Genomic DNA, 20,253 nt, shown 5'->3' on the forward strand with positions numbered 1-20,253 from the left:
ATCTCAGTTCGTTCAAATGGGCCCATGCTCCCCCTGGACTTGATAAGGAATCTTTAAAAAAATCTTCTTCTCTTGAACCTAAAGATATAGAATTATGTTAAAACTATGAGTAAGTACATTGATGACGGTAGTTTCCCCCTTGGGGCCGTGGGGGCCTGGCGTCCAAATTTGGGCCTTAATTGTATATTTTCATCTTTTTGAGAACACATGGTCATATTCACAAAATTTGACTGGTGTAATCGCTAGGGTGAAAAATATAAATGAGGAAAAATAAAAGTGTCACCATTTACCACCTGCATGGGGCTCCCTGGAGCTTAATGCCGGAGGGGGGGGGGGGGGAGAGAAGGGAGAACAGACAAACCCTTATCTCAAACTGAAAGTGATAAGATAAAGTAGTGTTATGTGTAATTTAGATAAGTAACTGTAGTTTCAAGTTTGTTCGTGGCAGATCGAGAGCCGGAGGAAGGGGGGGGGGGGGGATTGGGAGGAGGGAAGGGAGACCAAATTAGGACCAATCTTCACATTTAACCTTCTCGAAAATTCATGGTCAGATTTTAACCAAATTTGGCAGGGATTATCGCCATTGTAATAGATATGTAGGTATCTATATGCAAATGGGCACCATTTCCCACTTCACGGGGGGGGGGGGGGGGGGCTCCAAGGGACACAGTGCCCCCAAATTCAAGAAATATAAATGTAAGTTATGAATTTCTATCCAGAACTAGAAGAGATGAGCTAAGTTAGTGCTCTGAGTAAGTTTCAGGTGTGCAGTGTTCTCAGATAGTAGTCTTCCAGAATGCGTGGCAGGTGAACTTGCAATACTCAGGTGAGCGCGAGCCCCCTCCCCCCCCCCCCCCCCCCTCTCTCTCTCTCTCTCTCTCTCCCCGTCTCGTGTTGTTGCTCCTTTATTTTCGTGGAAGTCAAAGGTAATTTGGAATAGGTAGAGATAATCTTTCCTCGTACCTTGTTGAAGAAGGGAGTATTATGAATTGAAGACCTGAATATAGGGCCTAAGAACGACCCAAGTCCAATATTTGGCCAAATTCAGTTTGACATGGGAAATTGTAGCTTATACATGGACTCATTTTGTGTATAAATGATAAATCCTAATTACCCCCGGAAGTGCCTGAAATGAATGAGTTCAATCTTATATTAATCAATAATGTAAGAATGAAGGACTTGGGTCATTCTTACATTCATATAATAGCGCCCTCTCTCATCCTTCTCTCATCTCTATAGCAGAATATCATGTATATGAATCAAAGAACGACCCAAGTCCACCACACAAAATGGCCTCCCCACAATTAATGTAAATGTTAATTGTCATAATAATATATGTTCTAATTTGTATATACAATGTTGCCTTCCCATCACAGTTAAATAAAATATTATTGGAGATATAAAAAAGATATGAAGTTTGTTTTAGTTTACTCGAAATGGTCTTCCATGGACTTGGGTCGTTCTTGTACATGTATTCATTTACTCAATTGTGCAACGTATCAAAACGGAAAGTAAGATTCAGAGAGGATCTTAAGATCCAGGGCAGTCGATGACACTTAGATTTTTTACAACCAAACCTCACATCGTTCTGTCATCCAAAGACTTTACAATCTCATTCCGTCAAGGGTGCGACTGGCATTAGATATAGAGATGAAGCATATCTAAAAATATCCCATTTTATGCATAGAAAAGACGACGTTATTTTTATCTTTTCGCCATTTTAAAGAAAATCATTTCATCATTTGTTATTTGGAAGTCTGATTAACTCACGACGAGGTGATAATAAGCCTCTTGCAGTGTCACCCAACTGCTGTCAAATAAAAAAATCTCTTGGCTCTGTTCGCTTGCTCACTACAGCCAGACCATGAATAATCCAAAAGTTTTGTCCTGGACAAATCAAAACAGACTATTAGGGCGGTGAGTTGGCTCAGTCGTTAGCGCGTCTGCCTCACGATCACGCGGCCCGGGTTCGAACCCGAGTCTGGTTTGAGCAATGTTGTGTGTAAGCATACCGTCCCCTCTAGCAAGAGGCAAAAACACTCTGTCCCTCGGATAGGACATAAAATGGAGGTCCCGTGTATGAGAGAGTAACAACTCATGTAAAGATCACGTAACAACTCACGTAAAAGATCCCGCTTCATTCATTCATCGCAAAGAGCCGGGTGTTTAACCCGGTGAAGTGGTCCCACCTCACATCCAACTGGACCCCATGGAAGACCAGCTTAACGTAGCTGAATATGGGCTATCCAGCCATCTTCTCAGATGGAAAATGAACAAACAAACAAACTATTAGCTCCGCACACATATTGTGAATGCAAGTAAAGTACTTGTGCGATAAAGAAGAAGATTTATGCGATATTTGGATAAACAAATACATTAAACATGTGAGTCTTCATGAAGGACACTTTATTGAAGAGTCCTTGGAGGAATCTTGAGATTTCCGTCCCTGGATAGCCTACTCATTGCAAATATTCCCTGAGTATTCTAGTAACTCCGGCTTAGAACACAAGCACGAATATTCATTCTCACTTTACCTTGATGTTGATATCGTTTCGTATATATCTTTTCAATGTTTTTCACAACAGACAACATCATTCCCAGCAGCAAGCACTCTGGTTACCAAGTGGGCTCCCGAGAAGGAAAGAACGAAAATGACACTATTGATCGTATCAGGTAATGACATGCCATTTATAATTATGCCAAAAACCATAACCCGCTGTTTGCCTGGAGTGCCGATTAACAGTAAACCCCACAGCTTTATAAACCCCATAGCTTTGTACACACTGTCGAAACTGGGAGCACCTTAAAAAAATGGTACTTTGTATCTTTTCTGCTTTGAAGCAGGGCCTGCTCAACCGGGAAGGGGGGGGGGGGGGTGGGGGATGGGCGAGTTCCTCTCCCCCTTTTTGCATAATACACAGGGTCTTACCACTTGGGCCCATACTTTTTGTTTCTTTTTTTTTGCAGAAAATATAGATTGTCAGCAGCCGTTGCTGCAAGAGGAATGGCACCAAAAACTGTGAAGCTAATTGTCAGTCGATTTTGGTAGCCAAAAGTGTAAAGACTTTTTAATGGGGGGGGGGGGGGGGGGAGGGGGCTTTTCAGTCGACTACCTTCGGAAGTAACATTGGAAAAATATATGCTATTAAAACCTTTTGTCTGTTTGTTTGTTTTTGCTTGTCAACCGATTAACCCCGGATGTGGCACTAGAAAATGTATGTTAAGCAGACTTTGTTTTTCCTTGTGTTTTTCTTTTGTTTTCTTTTACCTCAAAATGAATCGACGTTCATGTTTTCACAAACTGTGCCACCTCACATTTAAAAAAAATGTACAAGAAGTGTACAAAAGTTACACCCGGAAACGTGCTCAAAGTATGACACTGGTAAAGATGCAAAATTAAAGGGGATGGCTAGTAACTGATCAGTGGGAATGCTGGAGAATGATTGTTCCAATCTTTGTGGGATTCATTTAAAAGTACATTACATATTATTTATTGTTGTGTGAAAATTATTTGCTTCAGAATGGTCTCACATTCAAGTAATGTGCAGTTTAATGTACCGTCACTGTACAGGCATGCTAACCTGGAAGCATTGGTCTGCACATTACTTGAATATGAGACCATTCTGAAGTAAATGATTTTCACGCAACGATAGATATATAATGTACTCCTATTAATGAATCCCGCAAGGATTCGAACAATCATCCCCCTGCATTCCCACTGATTCCCACTGATCAGTTACTAGCCATCCCCTTTAAACTATCTTTCAAGAGTGTATATTGTCCGCGCATTGTGTGAGCGAGTGAAATGACACAAACAAACCTATAATAACTGACTCATTATTTAGGTCTTTCGTTTTACTTTATTCTTTCTACACGAAGGGGCCTGCTTCATGGAGAGTTTGCGATGGATTTTACACTTAATGTTTATGAATCGGGCTCCAAATGTATCAACTTACTACGCGATACTGTTTCCTTTTGCCAAATAACGTCGGTCTGTGGTTTCCGTTGCGATAATCAATTGATTATGCAGTTCGAAGTTACTTCATGTGCACATTGGTACAAATTGACCTTTCTTTTTTCCTCTGTTGGTAAGTCATTTCAGTGTTTTGCAATGTGACATATAATGCATGAGCTTGTCCGACTACCAATTATATGGAACTCATCAATCGTGTTCAAATAAGGAAGAAACTTGCGAGGACCACGTGACCAGAATGGTCTTTCAGCACATGGGGAAATTAAGCATCAATTTCATTATTTTGCATTGAATGTATTACAAGTATAACAAACTTTGTTTATCAATATTTTCAAATACCAAGCTTGCTGTCAGGTGGATGTGCTGGCAAGCATTATCATTCTGTAGGCGTTTCGCATCAGCCCGACGAAAATCCAAGCTCGAGAATTTCCTTTTTTTTTTTTTTTTTGGCGATCGCATATTAGTGCGACATTTCATTCCCTATTCACTTGAGCCCGAAGACAATTAGCCTGAATTTTTCTTGAGCTAATTCAATGCTTAAGCATGCGCAAACATTTTCGGTAGAGTGCGCGCCTTCAACAATATTACCCGCGAAATCACCATTTTGCGTGCAGGTTGCCTCGATCGATCGGGATACACGCTAGGCATGATGGGATGCTAATTTCTTGAGGCGAATGCACATGATCAAGTGGCGCTCTAGTTCGCAAATCATCCCGCTATTTTGGCAATTTCCCGGGTTTGGGTCGGGAAATTTTCTCGAGCTTAGCTTTCAAATTATCAAATAGCGTCATCGGGTTATGAGAATCCAAGTTCCAAGATTCTGAAAGAATCGCGCTATTTCGATACATCGGGCTCATGTGAAAACACCTTCGTAAGGATTTTATGAATAGCCATCATATTACAAATGCCTGTCTCGGAGAATTTAACAACCAACATATCTTCTGGTACATGTACCAGTCTCAGTAACCTTTTTCTGCTAATGCGCGAAGTGAAACTCTAAACGGGCTTATTTTCGGTTGTGGTTACCCGCACCTGACACACCGCCTTTGTAACGTGTGGCAGCGAAAGGTGGCCACAGACATTCGGTAACAATCCTGTGCACAATCATTGCTTTTCCAAATAGTGTTTAATTTCTTGTATTACATGGTTTGAATTTAATCTACATTTTAGAAAACGGCTAGTTAACTAGAATAAATTGAAGACGTCATTTGAGAGACTCATACCTCCACCTTGTATTTGATGTTGACCCATAGGAACCAGCTTTGGAACGGCCAGTGGACTGGCGTTAGCCGGAATCGTCTGCTCGAGACTAGGATGGGCTTCGTCGTTTTACATCTTTGGTAAAAACAGTGATTACAGTATGGATTTATGTATATCTTGTGACGCTGTTAAGCCTATAGTTTCAAACTACGTTTCTCCCATGATTTCTTGAAGAATATACATGTACACTCTCACGCACACACTCACATGCACACCCTTTGGCTGAATATATACATTGATAAATACATAACTAAAGAGATGGACCAATAAATGAAATTACAAACCCACCAATTAAAAAAAACAATAACAACAAAAACATCAAGGGGCCCCTAGACCCCATGGAGATCAATTATTAATCGACTACCCCTCCCTCGGCGGCGAGCTTACCCCACAATGCGTACCGCGGTCCCTGATATTAATGGAACTAACACTTTAATGCACAAAAGTCAGCCCGGGACGAACAGATAGAATTCAGGCCGATTCGCAGATTGTTTGATCATGTTTGTTTGTTTTTTCTGTCTTTCTGTATGTCTCTAATACGTAGAATACATATCATTGAGTTGCATTAGGAAGGAAATGTTTATATAGGACCTAGTGGTAAGGACAAAGAGCATGTCAATACCAGTGATACAGCATGTTAGCCTGGTAGATTTGTCCCTAGACTAATCAAACAAAGATCATGAAGATATGCATTACTTTTTGCCTAGATATTTTGCCTAGATATTTCCTAGCAGATGCTAAAATGAGCAGTATAATTATATGTAACATCAGGGGGCGGATCTAGCTTTTTATAAAGGGGGGGGGGATTGGGGCGGTATGCGAGCGAGCGGAGCGAGCGAGGGGGGGGGGAGGGTGTGGGAGGGGGCTGTCCCCCCTCCCACAGTAGCTTTAAGCTTTAAAATGATGTATAACTCAAATCAAATGGACTCTCCTAACCTATCTAAATATTGGAAAGAAAGCACAAACTCAGGAAAAGTGTGAATTGAGAAAAGAGGCTCAGAAGTACAGTGTCTATTCAAGCGCTTAGTCTTTACCAAACCGTGCTGGCTGTGCGATGAATGGGACAAAAAACAGGAAGTAAACCACCAGAGTAACAACAATGAAGGGATTACCAGATTAAACTGAAATTAAGCATGCCTCATTAAAACATTCTGCCCATGATTGATGCCATCTTTCAAAGCAGTTGCACTATTCTTTCAAAAGTTATTAGAGTTGAAATTTAAGAGTGTGGACAAGGTTTTTCAGAAATGAAAAAGGGATTCTAAAGTCACATCTAATCACACTATTCTACCAAGAATGTTCGAGATAAACTGCTAAAAAAACACACTTTTCTGCTCGTTTTATGATACCAAATTTTAGCATAACGTAAAAGAAGACCCGCTCTTTCAGAAAATATGAAAAAGTCAAGTTCGGCTAGGTTGACCCATTTCACGTATTTTCAGTCCCAACGCAAAATCAGTGTGTGAGACTTTATGTTCGTTTTGAGGTGCACGGTCACAATTATCACACGCTACATAGTCGTCACGAATATCCGTATCAGATAATCACGTAACACGACCTATAGGCCTGCACATTTTAACGCCTGCTTTTATGTCTGACTGGCGACAAATCGATGAGTAAATTGGAAGGGGTTGGGGGTATATGCTGGTACCTTCACTCTGCTCTCTTCTGGAAAAAAAAAACACGCAAAGCAGAGGAAATCACAGTGTTTAGAGCTAAAACAAAAGCGGCCATCTTTTTATGTTGAAAGGTAATGGCAATGTTAAAGCTTGATTTCCAGTTTCCCGAACATTTCAAGCAGTTCACAATACATTTCACGCAGTTTACAATACATGTATCAGCATAACTGCGTCTTATTAGATTAATAATATGGAGCACATCAGCAAACCTATGATTATGAGCAAAACGCAACAAAGAGGACGCTACACTGAATTCGTAGAGGACCGTTTCAACTCTTTTTTCTTTCACGAAGAAATTTGATTCACTTATTCAGCATTCAGATACAAATATGTTACATCATAATAATACATTAAACTAATAATACGATTTGACAGGCAGCAACACACATTCTAAATAACATGAGTACGATTCCAGTCCAATATTGGATGCAAAACCTTCTTTTCTTCACACATATATATTCATCTACTTTCTTCGCTTGCTGTAAAACAATGACAAAATCTAATGACTTTTTTTTCTTTTTCTGGCAGAAAATATAAAAACTATTTTGCATTAAAATACAACAGCATTGTAACACTTTAGGTTTTCTGTACAACCAAGAATAAAAGTAACCCTACAGTAATTTGAGTTTGATTTTGTAACATCATTTCCTATATTTATATTGAGAAATAAATTTTGTGTAACATTGTGTAACCAATTATGGGTATTTGTTTCTGTGCAGCTCGTACAAAACGCACATAGGTCTGTGTTAGAGATTCCCGTCGCAAAATTGTAATAATTTTTGAACACCAATATTTCTGTGCAGAATTTTGTATTGAAAATAATGAAGTCTTTGATTCAGGGTAGATCTATAAGGAACATTGTATATATTGCCCCAGTCTAAATTTTGGTTGAATGCATTGTATTTCTTCCCATTTATTTTGTTAGATTTTTGGTGGTTGAAATATTTTGTCGCATAATTTTCGGTGTATTTATGGACATATTCTGGTCCTTTTAAACAAATTGCATAATGTATCTTTATGTCGTGTCTTTATTTCGTTATCATTCGTTGATTTTCGTTCACCATGTATTGTTCAATATGATTTTTCCACTCTAAGGGGATTGCACGAACGATCAAAAAGTACTCTTAACATTACAAGCATCGTATTTAGGCCGAAAATGTTCAAAACTTTAAAAAAGATGACCCTTCATCATTCATATTTGGTTTAACTATAAGATATTCCTTTGAAACATTGCTTTCTTAAGAAACATTGTCATTATTTCAGCTTGTTCATTTTGTTTTATTTCGGCGATAGATTTTTCTTTCACACGTTTGCCGCTACGTGATGTATGAAATGCTGAGACGTGTATTTCATTCTAATTAGGATAATGTCATACTGACGAAAAAAGGCCGTATTTTTGTCTTCAACACTATACTTAATTAGAGTTCAATTCAATTTCAACCCACCAGGGTCGTGTACACTACTCCTAGCAGTGCTTTGGTGCTTCGTTATTTACGAAGAGCCAAGCCAGCACCCTTGCATATCGGCCAGGGAAAGACAAACCATCGAAACACAACGCTGTCGAAAGACGAACGATGAAGATGTAAGTAGTATTTCGATGATGCCTCTAGAATAGTTACAGTGAGCATTCCGAAGGCTTGTTATTCTGAAAGTTTCATTAATCCGAATATTCGTTGTTGCGAAAATGAGTTAAGATTTATTATTCCAATGGTTCATTTTTCCGGAAATGAAAGAAGCTCCATTATTCCGAGGGTTTGTTATTTCGAGAATCAGAAACAGGATTCGTTATTCCGAATGATTGTTAATCCGGTTCTATATTCCGAAGATTTGTTCATCCGAAAACGAAATAGGGTAACTACGTTATTCCGATGGTTCGTTAATCCGTAATCGAAATAATGTTCGTAATTAAGAAAGTTCGAAAGTGCTCATCCTCTTTTAATTTTCGGCCTAACGAAACTTTGAAATAACGAACATCACCCCTAGCTAAGAGCAGTAGAATATGCATCTGTGGAATGTTGCAACAACTGTTCTAACGAAGCACAATGTTATCCATGGCAATATCACAAACTCTTACTGCAAAGAATAATTATCGAAACTCTTAAGTGTCGTGGGATAACGTTCATGTGTTTGCATCAGAAAAGTGCCGACCTCCAATGCGATTCTCTTTGCTACTTTTCCAGGACATTTTAGCACTTATTTTACTTTATGAGTATGCAGAGATTAGTTGTTTGCCTACTGATTGTAATAATCCAGACTAGTGATAACTTTACTGATGATTAGTAAAGACCAGTTAGAGCACAGTGGGTGGTAGTAGAGTGGATAGCTTCTGAACATGTTAGCATGAGATGCTGGATTTGAATCGTACACAAGATGTTTAACCCCTTCACCCCCACACCCCCCTTGACGAAGGACATGCAGGGCCCAATAGGTGCCTTTAGCCATGCCGAGGTGATGTTCCCCCGAGATAAGACTAAAATAATACATCAGTTATTCTTTCTTTCTTACTTTTTAAAGGGCTAAAGCCTCTTACGAAGATGATCTTGTGTGGGTAGGTAGGTGGGCCACTTCACCGGGTTAGCACCCTGCTCTTTACGTTGAATGAGTGGAGTGTGATGTTTTATATGAGTGGGGTGTGATTCTTTCACACAGTTTTGTCATTATATATCCCAGAGACAGAGTATGTTCCCTCTTGCCAGAGGCTACGGTATGATGGAACACAACATTGCTTATTGCTAAACTCGGGAATCGATTTTAACCCTAAAAAGACTGGGCTATTTTGGTAGCTTGAAAGACTGGGGGGGGGGGGGGCCTCAAGGGCCCCCCCCCCCCCCTAAGATCTCGGCCGTGGATTGCGCGATCGCCGCGGAACTTTGCACAATGGTAGTGTGCGATGTAATCTACAAGATCGTGTTTTTAAATTTTAGAAAATAGTCTTCTTTTATTTTATTTTGATTAATTATGATAATTTATGCGAGAAATCAGAATCTTTCATCTAAATCAGTAAATAAAGCTCCAGAAGTGCTCATTTTTGGTATAATTATTCTTTGTGGCATTCTTAGCAAATGTACTTGAAAAAAAATTCGGTATCAAAATCAATTTCTTATTTATTTTATTGTTTCATGAATTTCTTATGTATTTCTTTGTTTTTTCGACCTTTTGTTTTTGTTGTTTTTTGTAACAAAATTTGTCACAAACACTTTTTGAAGCCTAATACTCCTAAAACAAACTAATTTTAGCCATTGAGAGTAAAAATAAGCATGTTTATATGAACTATGTGAAAAAAACTCAATTTGCATTGTCTTTGTACACAAAATCACATTTTTTAGCCATTTTTGGCCTCACGTGCATGTACAGAAAGTCATGTAACTTCAGAACCGTACCCCCGGGCGTCACAAATTTGGTGTCAAAATGTGCGGGAAACTCAAAAGAAAAAAGTCATGGAGCATCGCGGCGAGAGCGTTGCGTGTTGCAGAGTAATCGTGCGAAATGTCGAGGGGGGGGGGGGGCCTCCGAGGCCCCCCCCCCCCCCCCCAGTGCAGTTAGGGTTAAGCAAAATGGAAGTTTTCATCATTATTCTCATCGCAGAAACGACGTTATCCCTATGTTAAATGAATAATTTTATGCTCCGTTCTATGTAAACTTTATTTTGGGTATGTGATGCTCGCGATGTAAATCGGGTCCGGTTTAGCATATCAAACCCTAACGGCGAATTGGCTCAGTCGGTAGCGCGTCTTCCTCCAGATCCAAAAGGACTGGGAATTGATTTCCGATTCTTATTGAGCCAATGCTAAAAATGTAATCACACCGTCCTCCCCAGTAAGAGACAAAACACTATGACTCTCTGTCCCTTGGCCAGGACATGAAATAAAGGTCCCGTGCAGGGGCGGATCCAGGAATTCCGTAAAGGAGAGGCGTCTTTACAAAATTAAAGGGGGCGCCCCACCCCCATTTTTTCTTTCCTTTTTTTGTGTGTGTTTAAAACAAATAAAGAGGGGGCGCGCGCCCGTTTCGCCCCCTCTGGATCCGCCACTGCCATGTATGAGAGAGTTACAACTCATGCACGTAAAAATCCCACTTCATTCATCGCGAAGAGTGGTCCCACCTCACATCCAACTGGACCCCATGTAAGACCAGCTTATAGTGCAGCTTAATATGGGCTATCCAGCCATCCTCTCAGAGGGAAAAATGAAACCAAACCAAACCAACCAACAAAATGTTTTGAGATCGTTTATCTCTGTTGTTACTATTTAGAAGCCGTCGATACCAATGTGTGCCATCCTGACATCGCTGAGGGCAGCAGCATTTAATGTCGTCATGGTAACCTTGGCAGGTTTTGTCATTTTCACGCTGATGACAAACATTCCGCTCTTCCTGAGGCACATTCTCAGACTCGATACAATTAATGTAAGTTCGATGAAACATTGAATTTTTATTTTATCTGAAGCTCTTACTTCTCTCATTTCTTGTTCAATCTCTCTCTCTCTCTCTCTCCCTCTCTCTCTCTCTCTTTCTCCCTCCCCTATCTCTGTATCTCACTTCATAATTTGTTTTTCTTTAGGACAGAGTTTGAAAGGAAACTTCGATCAAAGTTCAAATGTATTGTATAAAAAGAGGTTTAATGTCAAACGACCAATCGGTGTAATGTTTATGAGAATCGTGCAATATGAAAATAGTTTTTTTTTTTTAATTTCTCAGTTCAGCATGTCTACAAGAGGCAGCACTATTTTTGATTTCCTTTGATATGATTTGATTTGATTTGATTCGATTCGATTTGATTTGATTTGATATGATTTGATTTGATTTGATTTGATTTGATTTGATTGAATTGGATTTGATTTCTAGATTCTTTTCTTTTTTCACATGAGATTTTAACACTCAAATGTAAAGCGTTGTTTTCTCTCAATAATACAAAATGAGATCGTTCATACAAAGTCGACAGACAAAATGTCGTTGGTCCGAATACAGCTGGAATGATTAACGGTCCAGAATAGGCCTACTTACTTTTCAATTGTTAGTGCACCAGAGTCTGAAAAAACTGGTAAAAATGATTAATATTTTTTTTTTGTCCATTTAAGAGTGTCTACTCATCGCTAATCTGCTTCTTTTTTTTTTTTCAGCTCGGCCTATTGGGGGCGCTACCATACGGTACGATGTTTCTTTCGATGGTGCTGACGTCGTGCCTGTCTGATCACGTGATACATTTGAACTATTTAACCACGACGCAGACGAGGAAACTAATGATCAATATCGGTACTAACGACACGCCATCTTTGTTTCTTCTTGTTTAATCGCTTGGCTTTTCTATATCATTTTTTTTTAATCTTGTGTATGCATATGACACACAGCCTTGCACGTTCATTATAATGAAAACGTAATTTTCTTTATCACTTTTCTCTTTTTTTTTTGTTGATCAGTTTATTGTGCACTATTTTTTTTTCTTGCAATAGGGACTTCCCAACTAAAAGTATAATTGAAAATCTCATCAACATGATTATTCCATCAAATGTGGCTTCATTATTTTAATGCTATCCCCATTATTACTGTTAAAGTGCAAAAATATTAAAACATTAATTTGTGAATGCATTGCGTCCTTGCGAGGCTATTGTCCCGAAGACATTCAGGACAAACTTGTTTGTTCGTTTTGTTTCGTATTGGCCGGTTTGTTGGTTGTATAAGATTCTAAAGCAGTTGGCAAGGTTGGTCGAGAGCATCACTGTAGTTTAACAATTAGTCCTACACAACTCGCTGTAAACCTTTACGTCCTGTAACTCCATATTATGAGGAGTGAATTGCAAAATGAACTATTTCCATTTTTCTTGAGGGGAGATATTTACGTTACAAGCTGCTATAAACATAAGAAATAGTTTGAAAAATGCCGATATTAAAACCATAGCCAATCAAGAACTAATCTTGGTTTTTTTTACAAGTGAAGTATTATTGCAAAGTTTTTATTCTGCTCAATCATGATGATGTAAGACTTACTAAAAAAAAATAAATAAATGGCCCTTTCTTAGCCCCATTTCATCGACACTCTTCGTTTATTTCACCTCACATTCTCTCCATATAGGCGCCATAGTCGCTGCGGGGTCACTGATCGCTGTCCCCCACGTCGGCTGCAGCCACCGATTCGTCATCGCCCTCATGTCGACGGGCATCTGCGGTATCGGTGTCACCTTCTCCGGGATTTTCGTCAACGCCCAGGACTTGGCTCCCCGTTTCAACGGCACCGTGTTCGCTGTTGGCAATTGCCTATCTGTTGCAAGCGGTTTTATTGGTCCCATCGTCGTCGGCTTCATCACCGAAGACCAGGTAGTCGAAGTCGAAGTCAAAGTTTGTTTGTGAAAACGTCGACGTGTCTTCAGCAACAAAATCCGAAGAGAATTTTTTTTTTTTTATATATGTCATATACAAGTGTATAAACAATTGATGACGGGGGTATTATACCCCCGTCACACTAGAGGCAGAATGAGCCGGAATGCCGTTGGAATGAAAATTCTTCCTGCCTTCTTGCATATTTATACCCCCGTCACACTAGAGGCAGAATGAGCCGGAATGCCGTTGGAATGAAAATTCTTCCTGCCTTCCTGCATATTCGAAGTGCATTCTAAAAATTCTGACGACATTTTGAATGTGCTGTCTATTACATCAGTGTTTAGTAATTGTTTACACCCCCCCACACTCACCCACATACACGCACACACACACTCTGTTTTGTTTTATAATATTCTTTATTTGAGTTTCATTCAATATCAAATCCATATTAACAATGACATTGATATTACCACCAACAACAAAAAAGCAGCTGTATTCTTCTTTCTTGTGCTGCTAAATCATTTTTCAAGCATGCAGTGCGATACACACACACACACACACACACACACACACACACACACACACACAAACACACACACAAATAGAATTAAAACATAGTATGCCTATAGGTAGGAAGTATATAGGAAACCACTGAAAATTCATATAATCTGAATTATATCGAGAGTGTCGGTCGAACATAAATCATTACTGACTTGCATATTATCAACGTGTAAGATGTCACGTTCGGTTCTATCGACAGAAAGAGTCCCCGGAGAGATCTTTTCAGAATCTTTCCTCACAGAGGGAATTCTGTTACATTGTAACTTGCAGTTGCCATCTTCCTCCTAACTCCTACATGATGTTATCACCTATACCTCTCGGGTTTCTTTTCTTGTGTTTGTGTTTCGCGCTTTAATAGACCGACCCAAAAGGATGGCGCGTGGTGTTCTACACGACAGCGGTCCTCAGCCTCGTGGGGGCCTTCTTCTTCCAACTGTTCGGATCTGGGGAGGTGCAGGCATGGGCACTGAGCCCCGACGAGCGTGAGAGTAAAGTGAACTACGAGTATGTCCACGACAAAGATAAGAGCAGAGATGGAGACCCAACTAAAACACGAGTGTAAAACCTTTTTTTCTCCTTAAAACATATACTCCATTGTTTCTTGATTCGAGACAGAACGGAGATTGGAACCGAAACCTATCCCCGGCAGGTTTCTGTTATGCGGAAACACGAACAAAGAGGCAGATCGTTTGTATCGACTATACTGGCAAGGGATATCGATTGGAGTAGTGAAGCCGACATGGATGAGACTTCAGCCCAACCTCGGGGAAAGTACAGGTTGAAACCTCTGCCTTTCTCCAGTCTTGGGTAATGTCATTTTGTTGCTGGTGCTGACGATCGAGCCGCTGGCAGGAAAGGGCAGAGTATCATAACCACTGAGCAGATTCATATGAATGGAATAATAACTGTGTGAAGGTTTGATGTTATCACAATCGGTCGAAATTTTACCCGGGCCCCATTTCATAAGAGATGTTGGGAAAGCAACTCTTGTTGGAATGGCAACTTCCCAAAGCAACAGCCAATCAGGAGGCTGGATTCTTGTCATTACCATGGTACATGTATTCGCCATTCAAGCGAGAGTTGCCATCATGTTAACTTTTTGTTTTTAATGAAATAGGGCCCAGACATTCGTGAACTAGCAGGAGAAACTCGTTCTCGCAATAAGATCTAATGAGGCTTGTACTGGTCCTTAGCAGGCGATAAACTGATCACAAGGTTAATTTTCGAGTGATTGCCAAAAAAAAAAAACCGCTTTGCAGTAAATACATTGTAATCATTATCACAAATATGAGCAGTGTTTGGTATAGAGTGCATTTCCAAAATGAGAGTGATCAATGCACCTGGAAGAGTAACAGGAAAGTATTTTTTTTGTACATTTCTCTTGTATCTTCATACAGGATGGAAAAAGTAACTTAAGCCAACTCAACATCATAGCTGATACATAGACACGCTGTCCGGTGGTATTCATTGAACGATTGATTGATTATGTTGAGGATGTTTTGTTTGGTTGAGTAGAATTGGTCGGAAATAGGAAACAGGTTGCAATGTTTATTTCAGTAATAGCTTGTCGGGTATTGATGGAGTATTCGAACAATTTGCTGCCTCAGAGGGATGCTTCAAAACAAATATGCAAGTTATACTGCAACATGAATTTGTGAAATTGGCCTCTTTCAGGGGTAAGCGGTAGGCGGTCTCATGCACAGCGCCATCATCGGCTAAAGATAGACCAAGCCACATTGTGGAGAGTCTTGTTATTTAAGAAGACGCGTTTATGAGTTTGAAAGGGGGGAAAAGAGAATAAGAAAAACTAAAGCACGCCATCAAGTGCGAGGCCAATCTAGGGCGTGGTGATCAGTTATACAATGAAGTAACTCAGCCAAGCTGTGATTTTGCTTCCTGTAGTCTTAAAGGACAAGTTCACCTTCATAAACATAAGGATTGAGAAAATGCAACAATATTAGTAGAACACATCAGTGAAAGTTTGAGGAAAATTGGACAATCGATGCAAAAGTTATGAATTTTTTAAATTTTTGTGTTGGAACCGCTGGATGAGGAGACTACTACAGCTTGTGAGTCATATGCGTACAACAGTATAAAGAAAATATAAAAGAAAATTCAACATATTTTCACTTTTTTTCGCATAATAAAAGAGCAATTGACTTTCCTCTTTCTAAAGGCAGGGGGAATAATATTACCCATAACATTTATCGGTAACGAGTCAGGGGAATGTGTACTTTTTTCAAAAGATGGAATTTTGTGAAATTCTCTTTATATTTTCCTTATATTGTTGTACGCATGTGACATCTAAGTTATTCATACACTGCCGTAGTCTTCTCATCCAGCGGGTACTGCACAAAAACTTCAAAAATTCATAACTTTTGAACGGATTGTCTGATTTTCCTCAAACTTTCAATGATGTGTTCTACTAATATTGCTACATTCTCTCAATCCTTATGTTTATGAAGGTGAACTTGTCCTTTAAAGTGTGATGTACTCTATCACATAGTGGAAGGGGGTTCTCTCTACATTACATTTTGCGTGAAATCTTTGACTGCGGCCAAGTGTAATCACATACGTGTGGGGTTTAAAGCAGGTAAACTAATACTGTACTTAGTTTTCATTGACGTGTAATTGAACAAGTTGTCAGGAATGGACTGGCACTGTTACAGTATGGGGAAAAGAAATCAATCGGATTTCCGCATATGTAATTTTGAGTATGATTAAACTGTCTATAAATGCAATTTCAAGGTTTAGAAATATAACATCTTACCTACATGTTGCAGAAAACCCCATTCAATTTGGTTAAGTGTCACAGAGAAATGAGGATAGTTGTAAAGCACGCCATGGGTCTGCTTCTTCCAAGTTTAGCACTTGGACGCTCGTGGAACTGCATATTAATGCATGAACATGTGTGAACACAGTGGACAGAACTTTGAGGGAAGGGGTTCCTGCCCTGCAGAGATCCTCAAATCTCTTTGACCACTGAAGAAAATCTGATGGGATTTTCTGTAAGATATGGGTAATAATTTATAATTATGTTCATACCCTGAAATTGTATTCAGATTGATTCTTAAAGTCACCACTGTAGAGGGTCCCCTTTTTTGGGGGGGGGGGGGGGGTGGGGTTTGGGAGGGGCATACGGTATGAGATTGAGATGTATAGATAAATAATTTTCATAAATTAATGGTACTGTCCTCTGTCAATGCCGGTTCCTTCTTCTGGCGTATGCCTTATCTAGTGGTTCATAAGGACACCAATTACTGCATGGGTTAACATAAAATGTATGCATCTATCATCTGAATATACTTTTGTTGGTTGTGTCAAAACTTTAAAATATGCAGAACGCAGTTGTAACTGATACCTTTGTCTGAAAAAGAAAGAAAAAGCCCAGACCTAGAATGTTAGATCTTCGTTGCTTTATAACCCTGCAGACTAACCATCGTCTTTTGTTTCATTATTATTCAAGGTACTTTGAGATGATGTTTAAGAGAAGAACTCTTGCCAATTTGATACTATCATCTCCAATTGCCAAAGTATTTGACTTTCCTTTAAAGGAAAATGAAATTAAAAAAAAAAAGCTTTTTGTGGTATGTGTATGTTATCATGGAGGGTAAATTCTAGGGAAATCAACGACGGTGTAATTTCCAAGAGGGTTTTGGGAAATTAGATAAAGAATTATTAAAGGGAGATCATAGATACAAGCAAAATATTTTCAAAATTACATAACATTTTGTAAAGAGGCTTTGATGTAATTTGAATAAAATATATATCTATATAATATTTTTCCATAAACAGCCATTGTCTTGTTTGTTTCTTTATTTATTTCCGTGTATGAAGACAATAACAAAAGTAGTGTGTATTAACCCTAATCCCACCGGGTTTTTTTGAGGGACTTGAAACCACCGGGGAACCCCCCCCCCCCCCCCCCCCCATTCAGATCTCGGTCGTGGATCGCGCAATCCTCGCGAAAATTTGCACTGAGGTAGAGACCAATATAATCTACAAGACTGTATAGTTCGATTTTTCAAATGTTAATTTATGTATTTTATATCAATTAATTTATGCTAATTTATGCAAAAATAATCTTTTGCCTATAAATAAAGAAAATAAAGCTCCAAGACTTCTAATTTTTGGTGAACATGTTCTTTTCATTATCCTCGACAATAATATTGAAGCAAAAATTCGACTTCATATTTTTTTCTTATGTATTGTATTGTTTACTGAATTTCTTATGTATTTTTTTCACGTTTTGTTTCTGTTGTTTTTTCATCAAAATTTGTCGCAGAAACTTTTTAAAGCATAATCAGGGTAAAATGAGTTATTATCACCCATTGAAAGTAAAAATATTTATTTCTATATTAATTGATTGCAAAAACACAATTCACATTGGATTTGTACATAGAGTCATATTTTTGAGCAATTTTTGGGTCGACGAATTTTTTTCAAAGGGGCGTGGCTTCAAAACGGTATGCCAAATTTGGTCTCAAAAATTACGCGATATACATTTACTTGAAAGAAAAAAAAAGTCATTAAATGTCGCGGCAAGAGCATCACGCGTTGCGGATTAATCAAAATGCCCCCCCCCCCCCCCCCCGGTGGGAATAGGGTTAACCTAATAGAAGGATTGATAATGTGGATGTGGACTCCCGATTCAGCTGAGTCTACACTATGCAGCTATTCCACCGAGGAGTCCACGTACAAAATGGTGCACGTCACGAGTCCGATACCTGCGAGTCATACACCCCCGAGTCAAACAGCCCATGAGTCATACAGCTAGAGAGTTATACAGCTCTCGAGTCATACATACAGCCCATGGGTTCAACACTAAGCTAAGAAGTCCCACGAGACCGACACATTAAGCACCATGTGGTCGAACTCGTGGGTTGTTTTTACCTTGTGTCGAACTCATGAATGGGTTTTGTTTGCCTAATGTCGAACTCATGGGCTATGTGGCTCGTGGACCTGTTTTTAATGTCGAACTCGTGGGCTGTATGACTCGTGGGCGTCGGTCTCGTGGGATGACCCAAAATTACACTAATAGCTACACGTGTATAACAATTTTCAAGAGATAAACCATACATGAGTCAGGAGGTAAAAACATTACAAAATTGAGCAAGTATCAACTAGTTTGTGGTTACATCCCCCCCCCCCCCCTTGTCCCATTTTCATTAAGAAACTGAAATTAAAAGTGATATGAATAAAATTTTGCTCACTGGAGAAAAATATAGGGAAGAATACAAAGTTATTAAGCAAAAATACTATGTAAAATTACAAGTGCATGTACGTTAGAATAATAGAGTCAATCACTTAAACGCACTTAAACCTTAAAAAAAAAGGTTTTGGTTCTGAATCATGATAACTGCAGATTCCTATATAAAAGACAGTCTTCTGTCTTGGGTTTGATAGTGAAATGTTACCATAGAGAGTATTTTCTGGAAAGGAATTGAAATTTTTCTTTACAGAAGGTGCGCTTAATAGCACTGGAGATATTCATTGCTATTTGTTTGCATGAAATCACCTTGTAGGTATTTGAATTCGCATGAGTTTACTCCTTGCAAGGTTAACCTCCATAAGTCACCTGGACTTTGTCCTCATTGCGGGGATTTTCACTGTGACCCGAGATTAACACAATCTTGAGATGTTGAATTACCAAAGCAATGTAGCCACAGTGTGTATCCCTACCCTAGAAACGATTTCAACGATTTCAATATATCTTTATCAAGATAATACGAGCTGGGTACCATTCTCCTGCACTCTAAGTTTTAATTACAGTGGATTCCGGTTATAACAAAGTCCTCGGGATCGGCAGTTTTCTTTCGTTATATTGAAATTTAGCTATAACCAAACAAATAATTATAATAATAATAAGGCCTTATCTATACCCAGGGCAGCCTCTTCAGTGTAACCACTGCTCTACCAGAGGGCACTGCCATTATTATTACCTTAGCGTTGCCAGGTAGGCCTACCCATTTATACACCTGGGTCGAGAGGGACATGGTGGGTAAAAACATCTTGTCTAAGGACGTAAGCACTGGATGGGATTCGAACTCGGGTCCTCCGATCGGGAGTCGGGAGTCTTATCCTCTATGCCACAGCGCCCCACTAAAACAATAAAAAGAATAAGATAATGTTGCTGCCTGAATTGTTATTTCGTTGCAACCGGAATTTCGTAATAACAATGTTTGTTATAACGGGAGTGCATGTTTCCACTTGCCGAACGTTAATTGCATATTGACAGTGATAAGTCTTAATCAGAATGAAGAAAAGCTTGTAAAATTTCCATACAAAACGGAAGCTCTACATCCTTGTAAGCCAGCCTAAATTAAGTCCCTTTTTCATTTTATTTTTTTTCCCCTACGTAAAACGCTCTTTTCTTTCTATGTGTCGGGAGCTCGTCTCGTGCTTAGCGTGCGTTGGTACTGCCCTTAAAGGGAACGCAAACCCAAAGAGCAATGTGGATTGAGTGAA

At 39.3% G+C, this 20,253-nt stretch overlaps 1 protein-coding gene across 1 annotated transcript in view; it reads left to right on the top strand.

Annotated features, from left to right (window-relative positions):
* LOC139713225 (sialin-like) overlaps positions 1 to 14,714 on the top strand; it is a 28,139-nt gene extending 13,425 nt beyond the window's left edge. The window contains exons 4-10 of the mRNA XM_071624970.1: positions 2,586 to 2,673; positions 5,227 to 5,313; positions 8,361 to 8,494; positions 11,164 to 11,316; positions 12,030 to 12,162; positions 12,980 to 13,221; positions 14,144 to 14,714. Coding sequence (XP_071481071.1) covers positions 2,586 to 2,673; positions 5,227 to 5,313; positions 8,361 to 8,494; positions 11,164 to 11,316; positions 12,030 to 12,162; positions 12,980 to 13,221; positions 14,144 to 14,347 — 1,041 coding nt within the window. The 3' untranslated portion in view covers positions 14,348 to 14,714. The remainder of the gene's footprint in view (positions 1 to 2,585; positions 2,674 to 5,226; positions 5,314 to 8,360; positions 8,495 to 11,163; positions 11,317 to 12,029; positions 12,163 to 12,979; positions 13,222 to 14,143) is intronic.
* Positions 14,715 to 20,253: the final 5,539 nt, after the last annotated feature.

The sequence above is a fragment of the Diadema antillarum genome, unplaced genomic scaffold, assembly GCF_040938485.1.
Source record: "Diadema antillarum isolate AM-2024a unplaced genomic scaffold, OU_Dant_1.0 seq00001928_RagTag, whole genome shotgun sequence".
NCBI classification, from domain to species: domain Eukaryota; kingdom Metazoa; phylum Echinodermata; class Echinoidea; order Diadematoida; family Diadematidae; genus Diadema; species Diadema antillarum.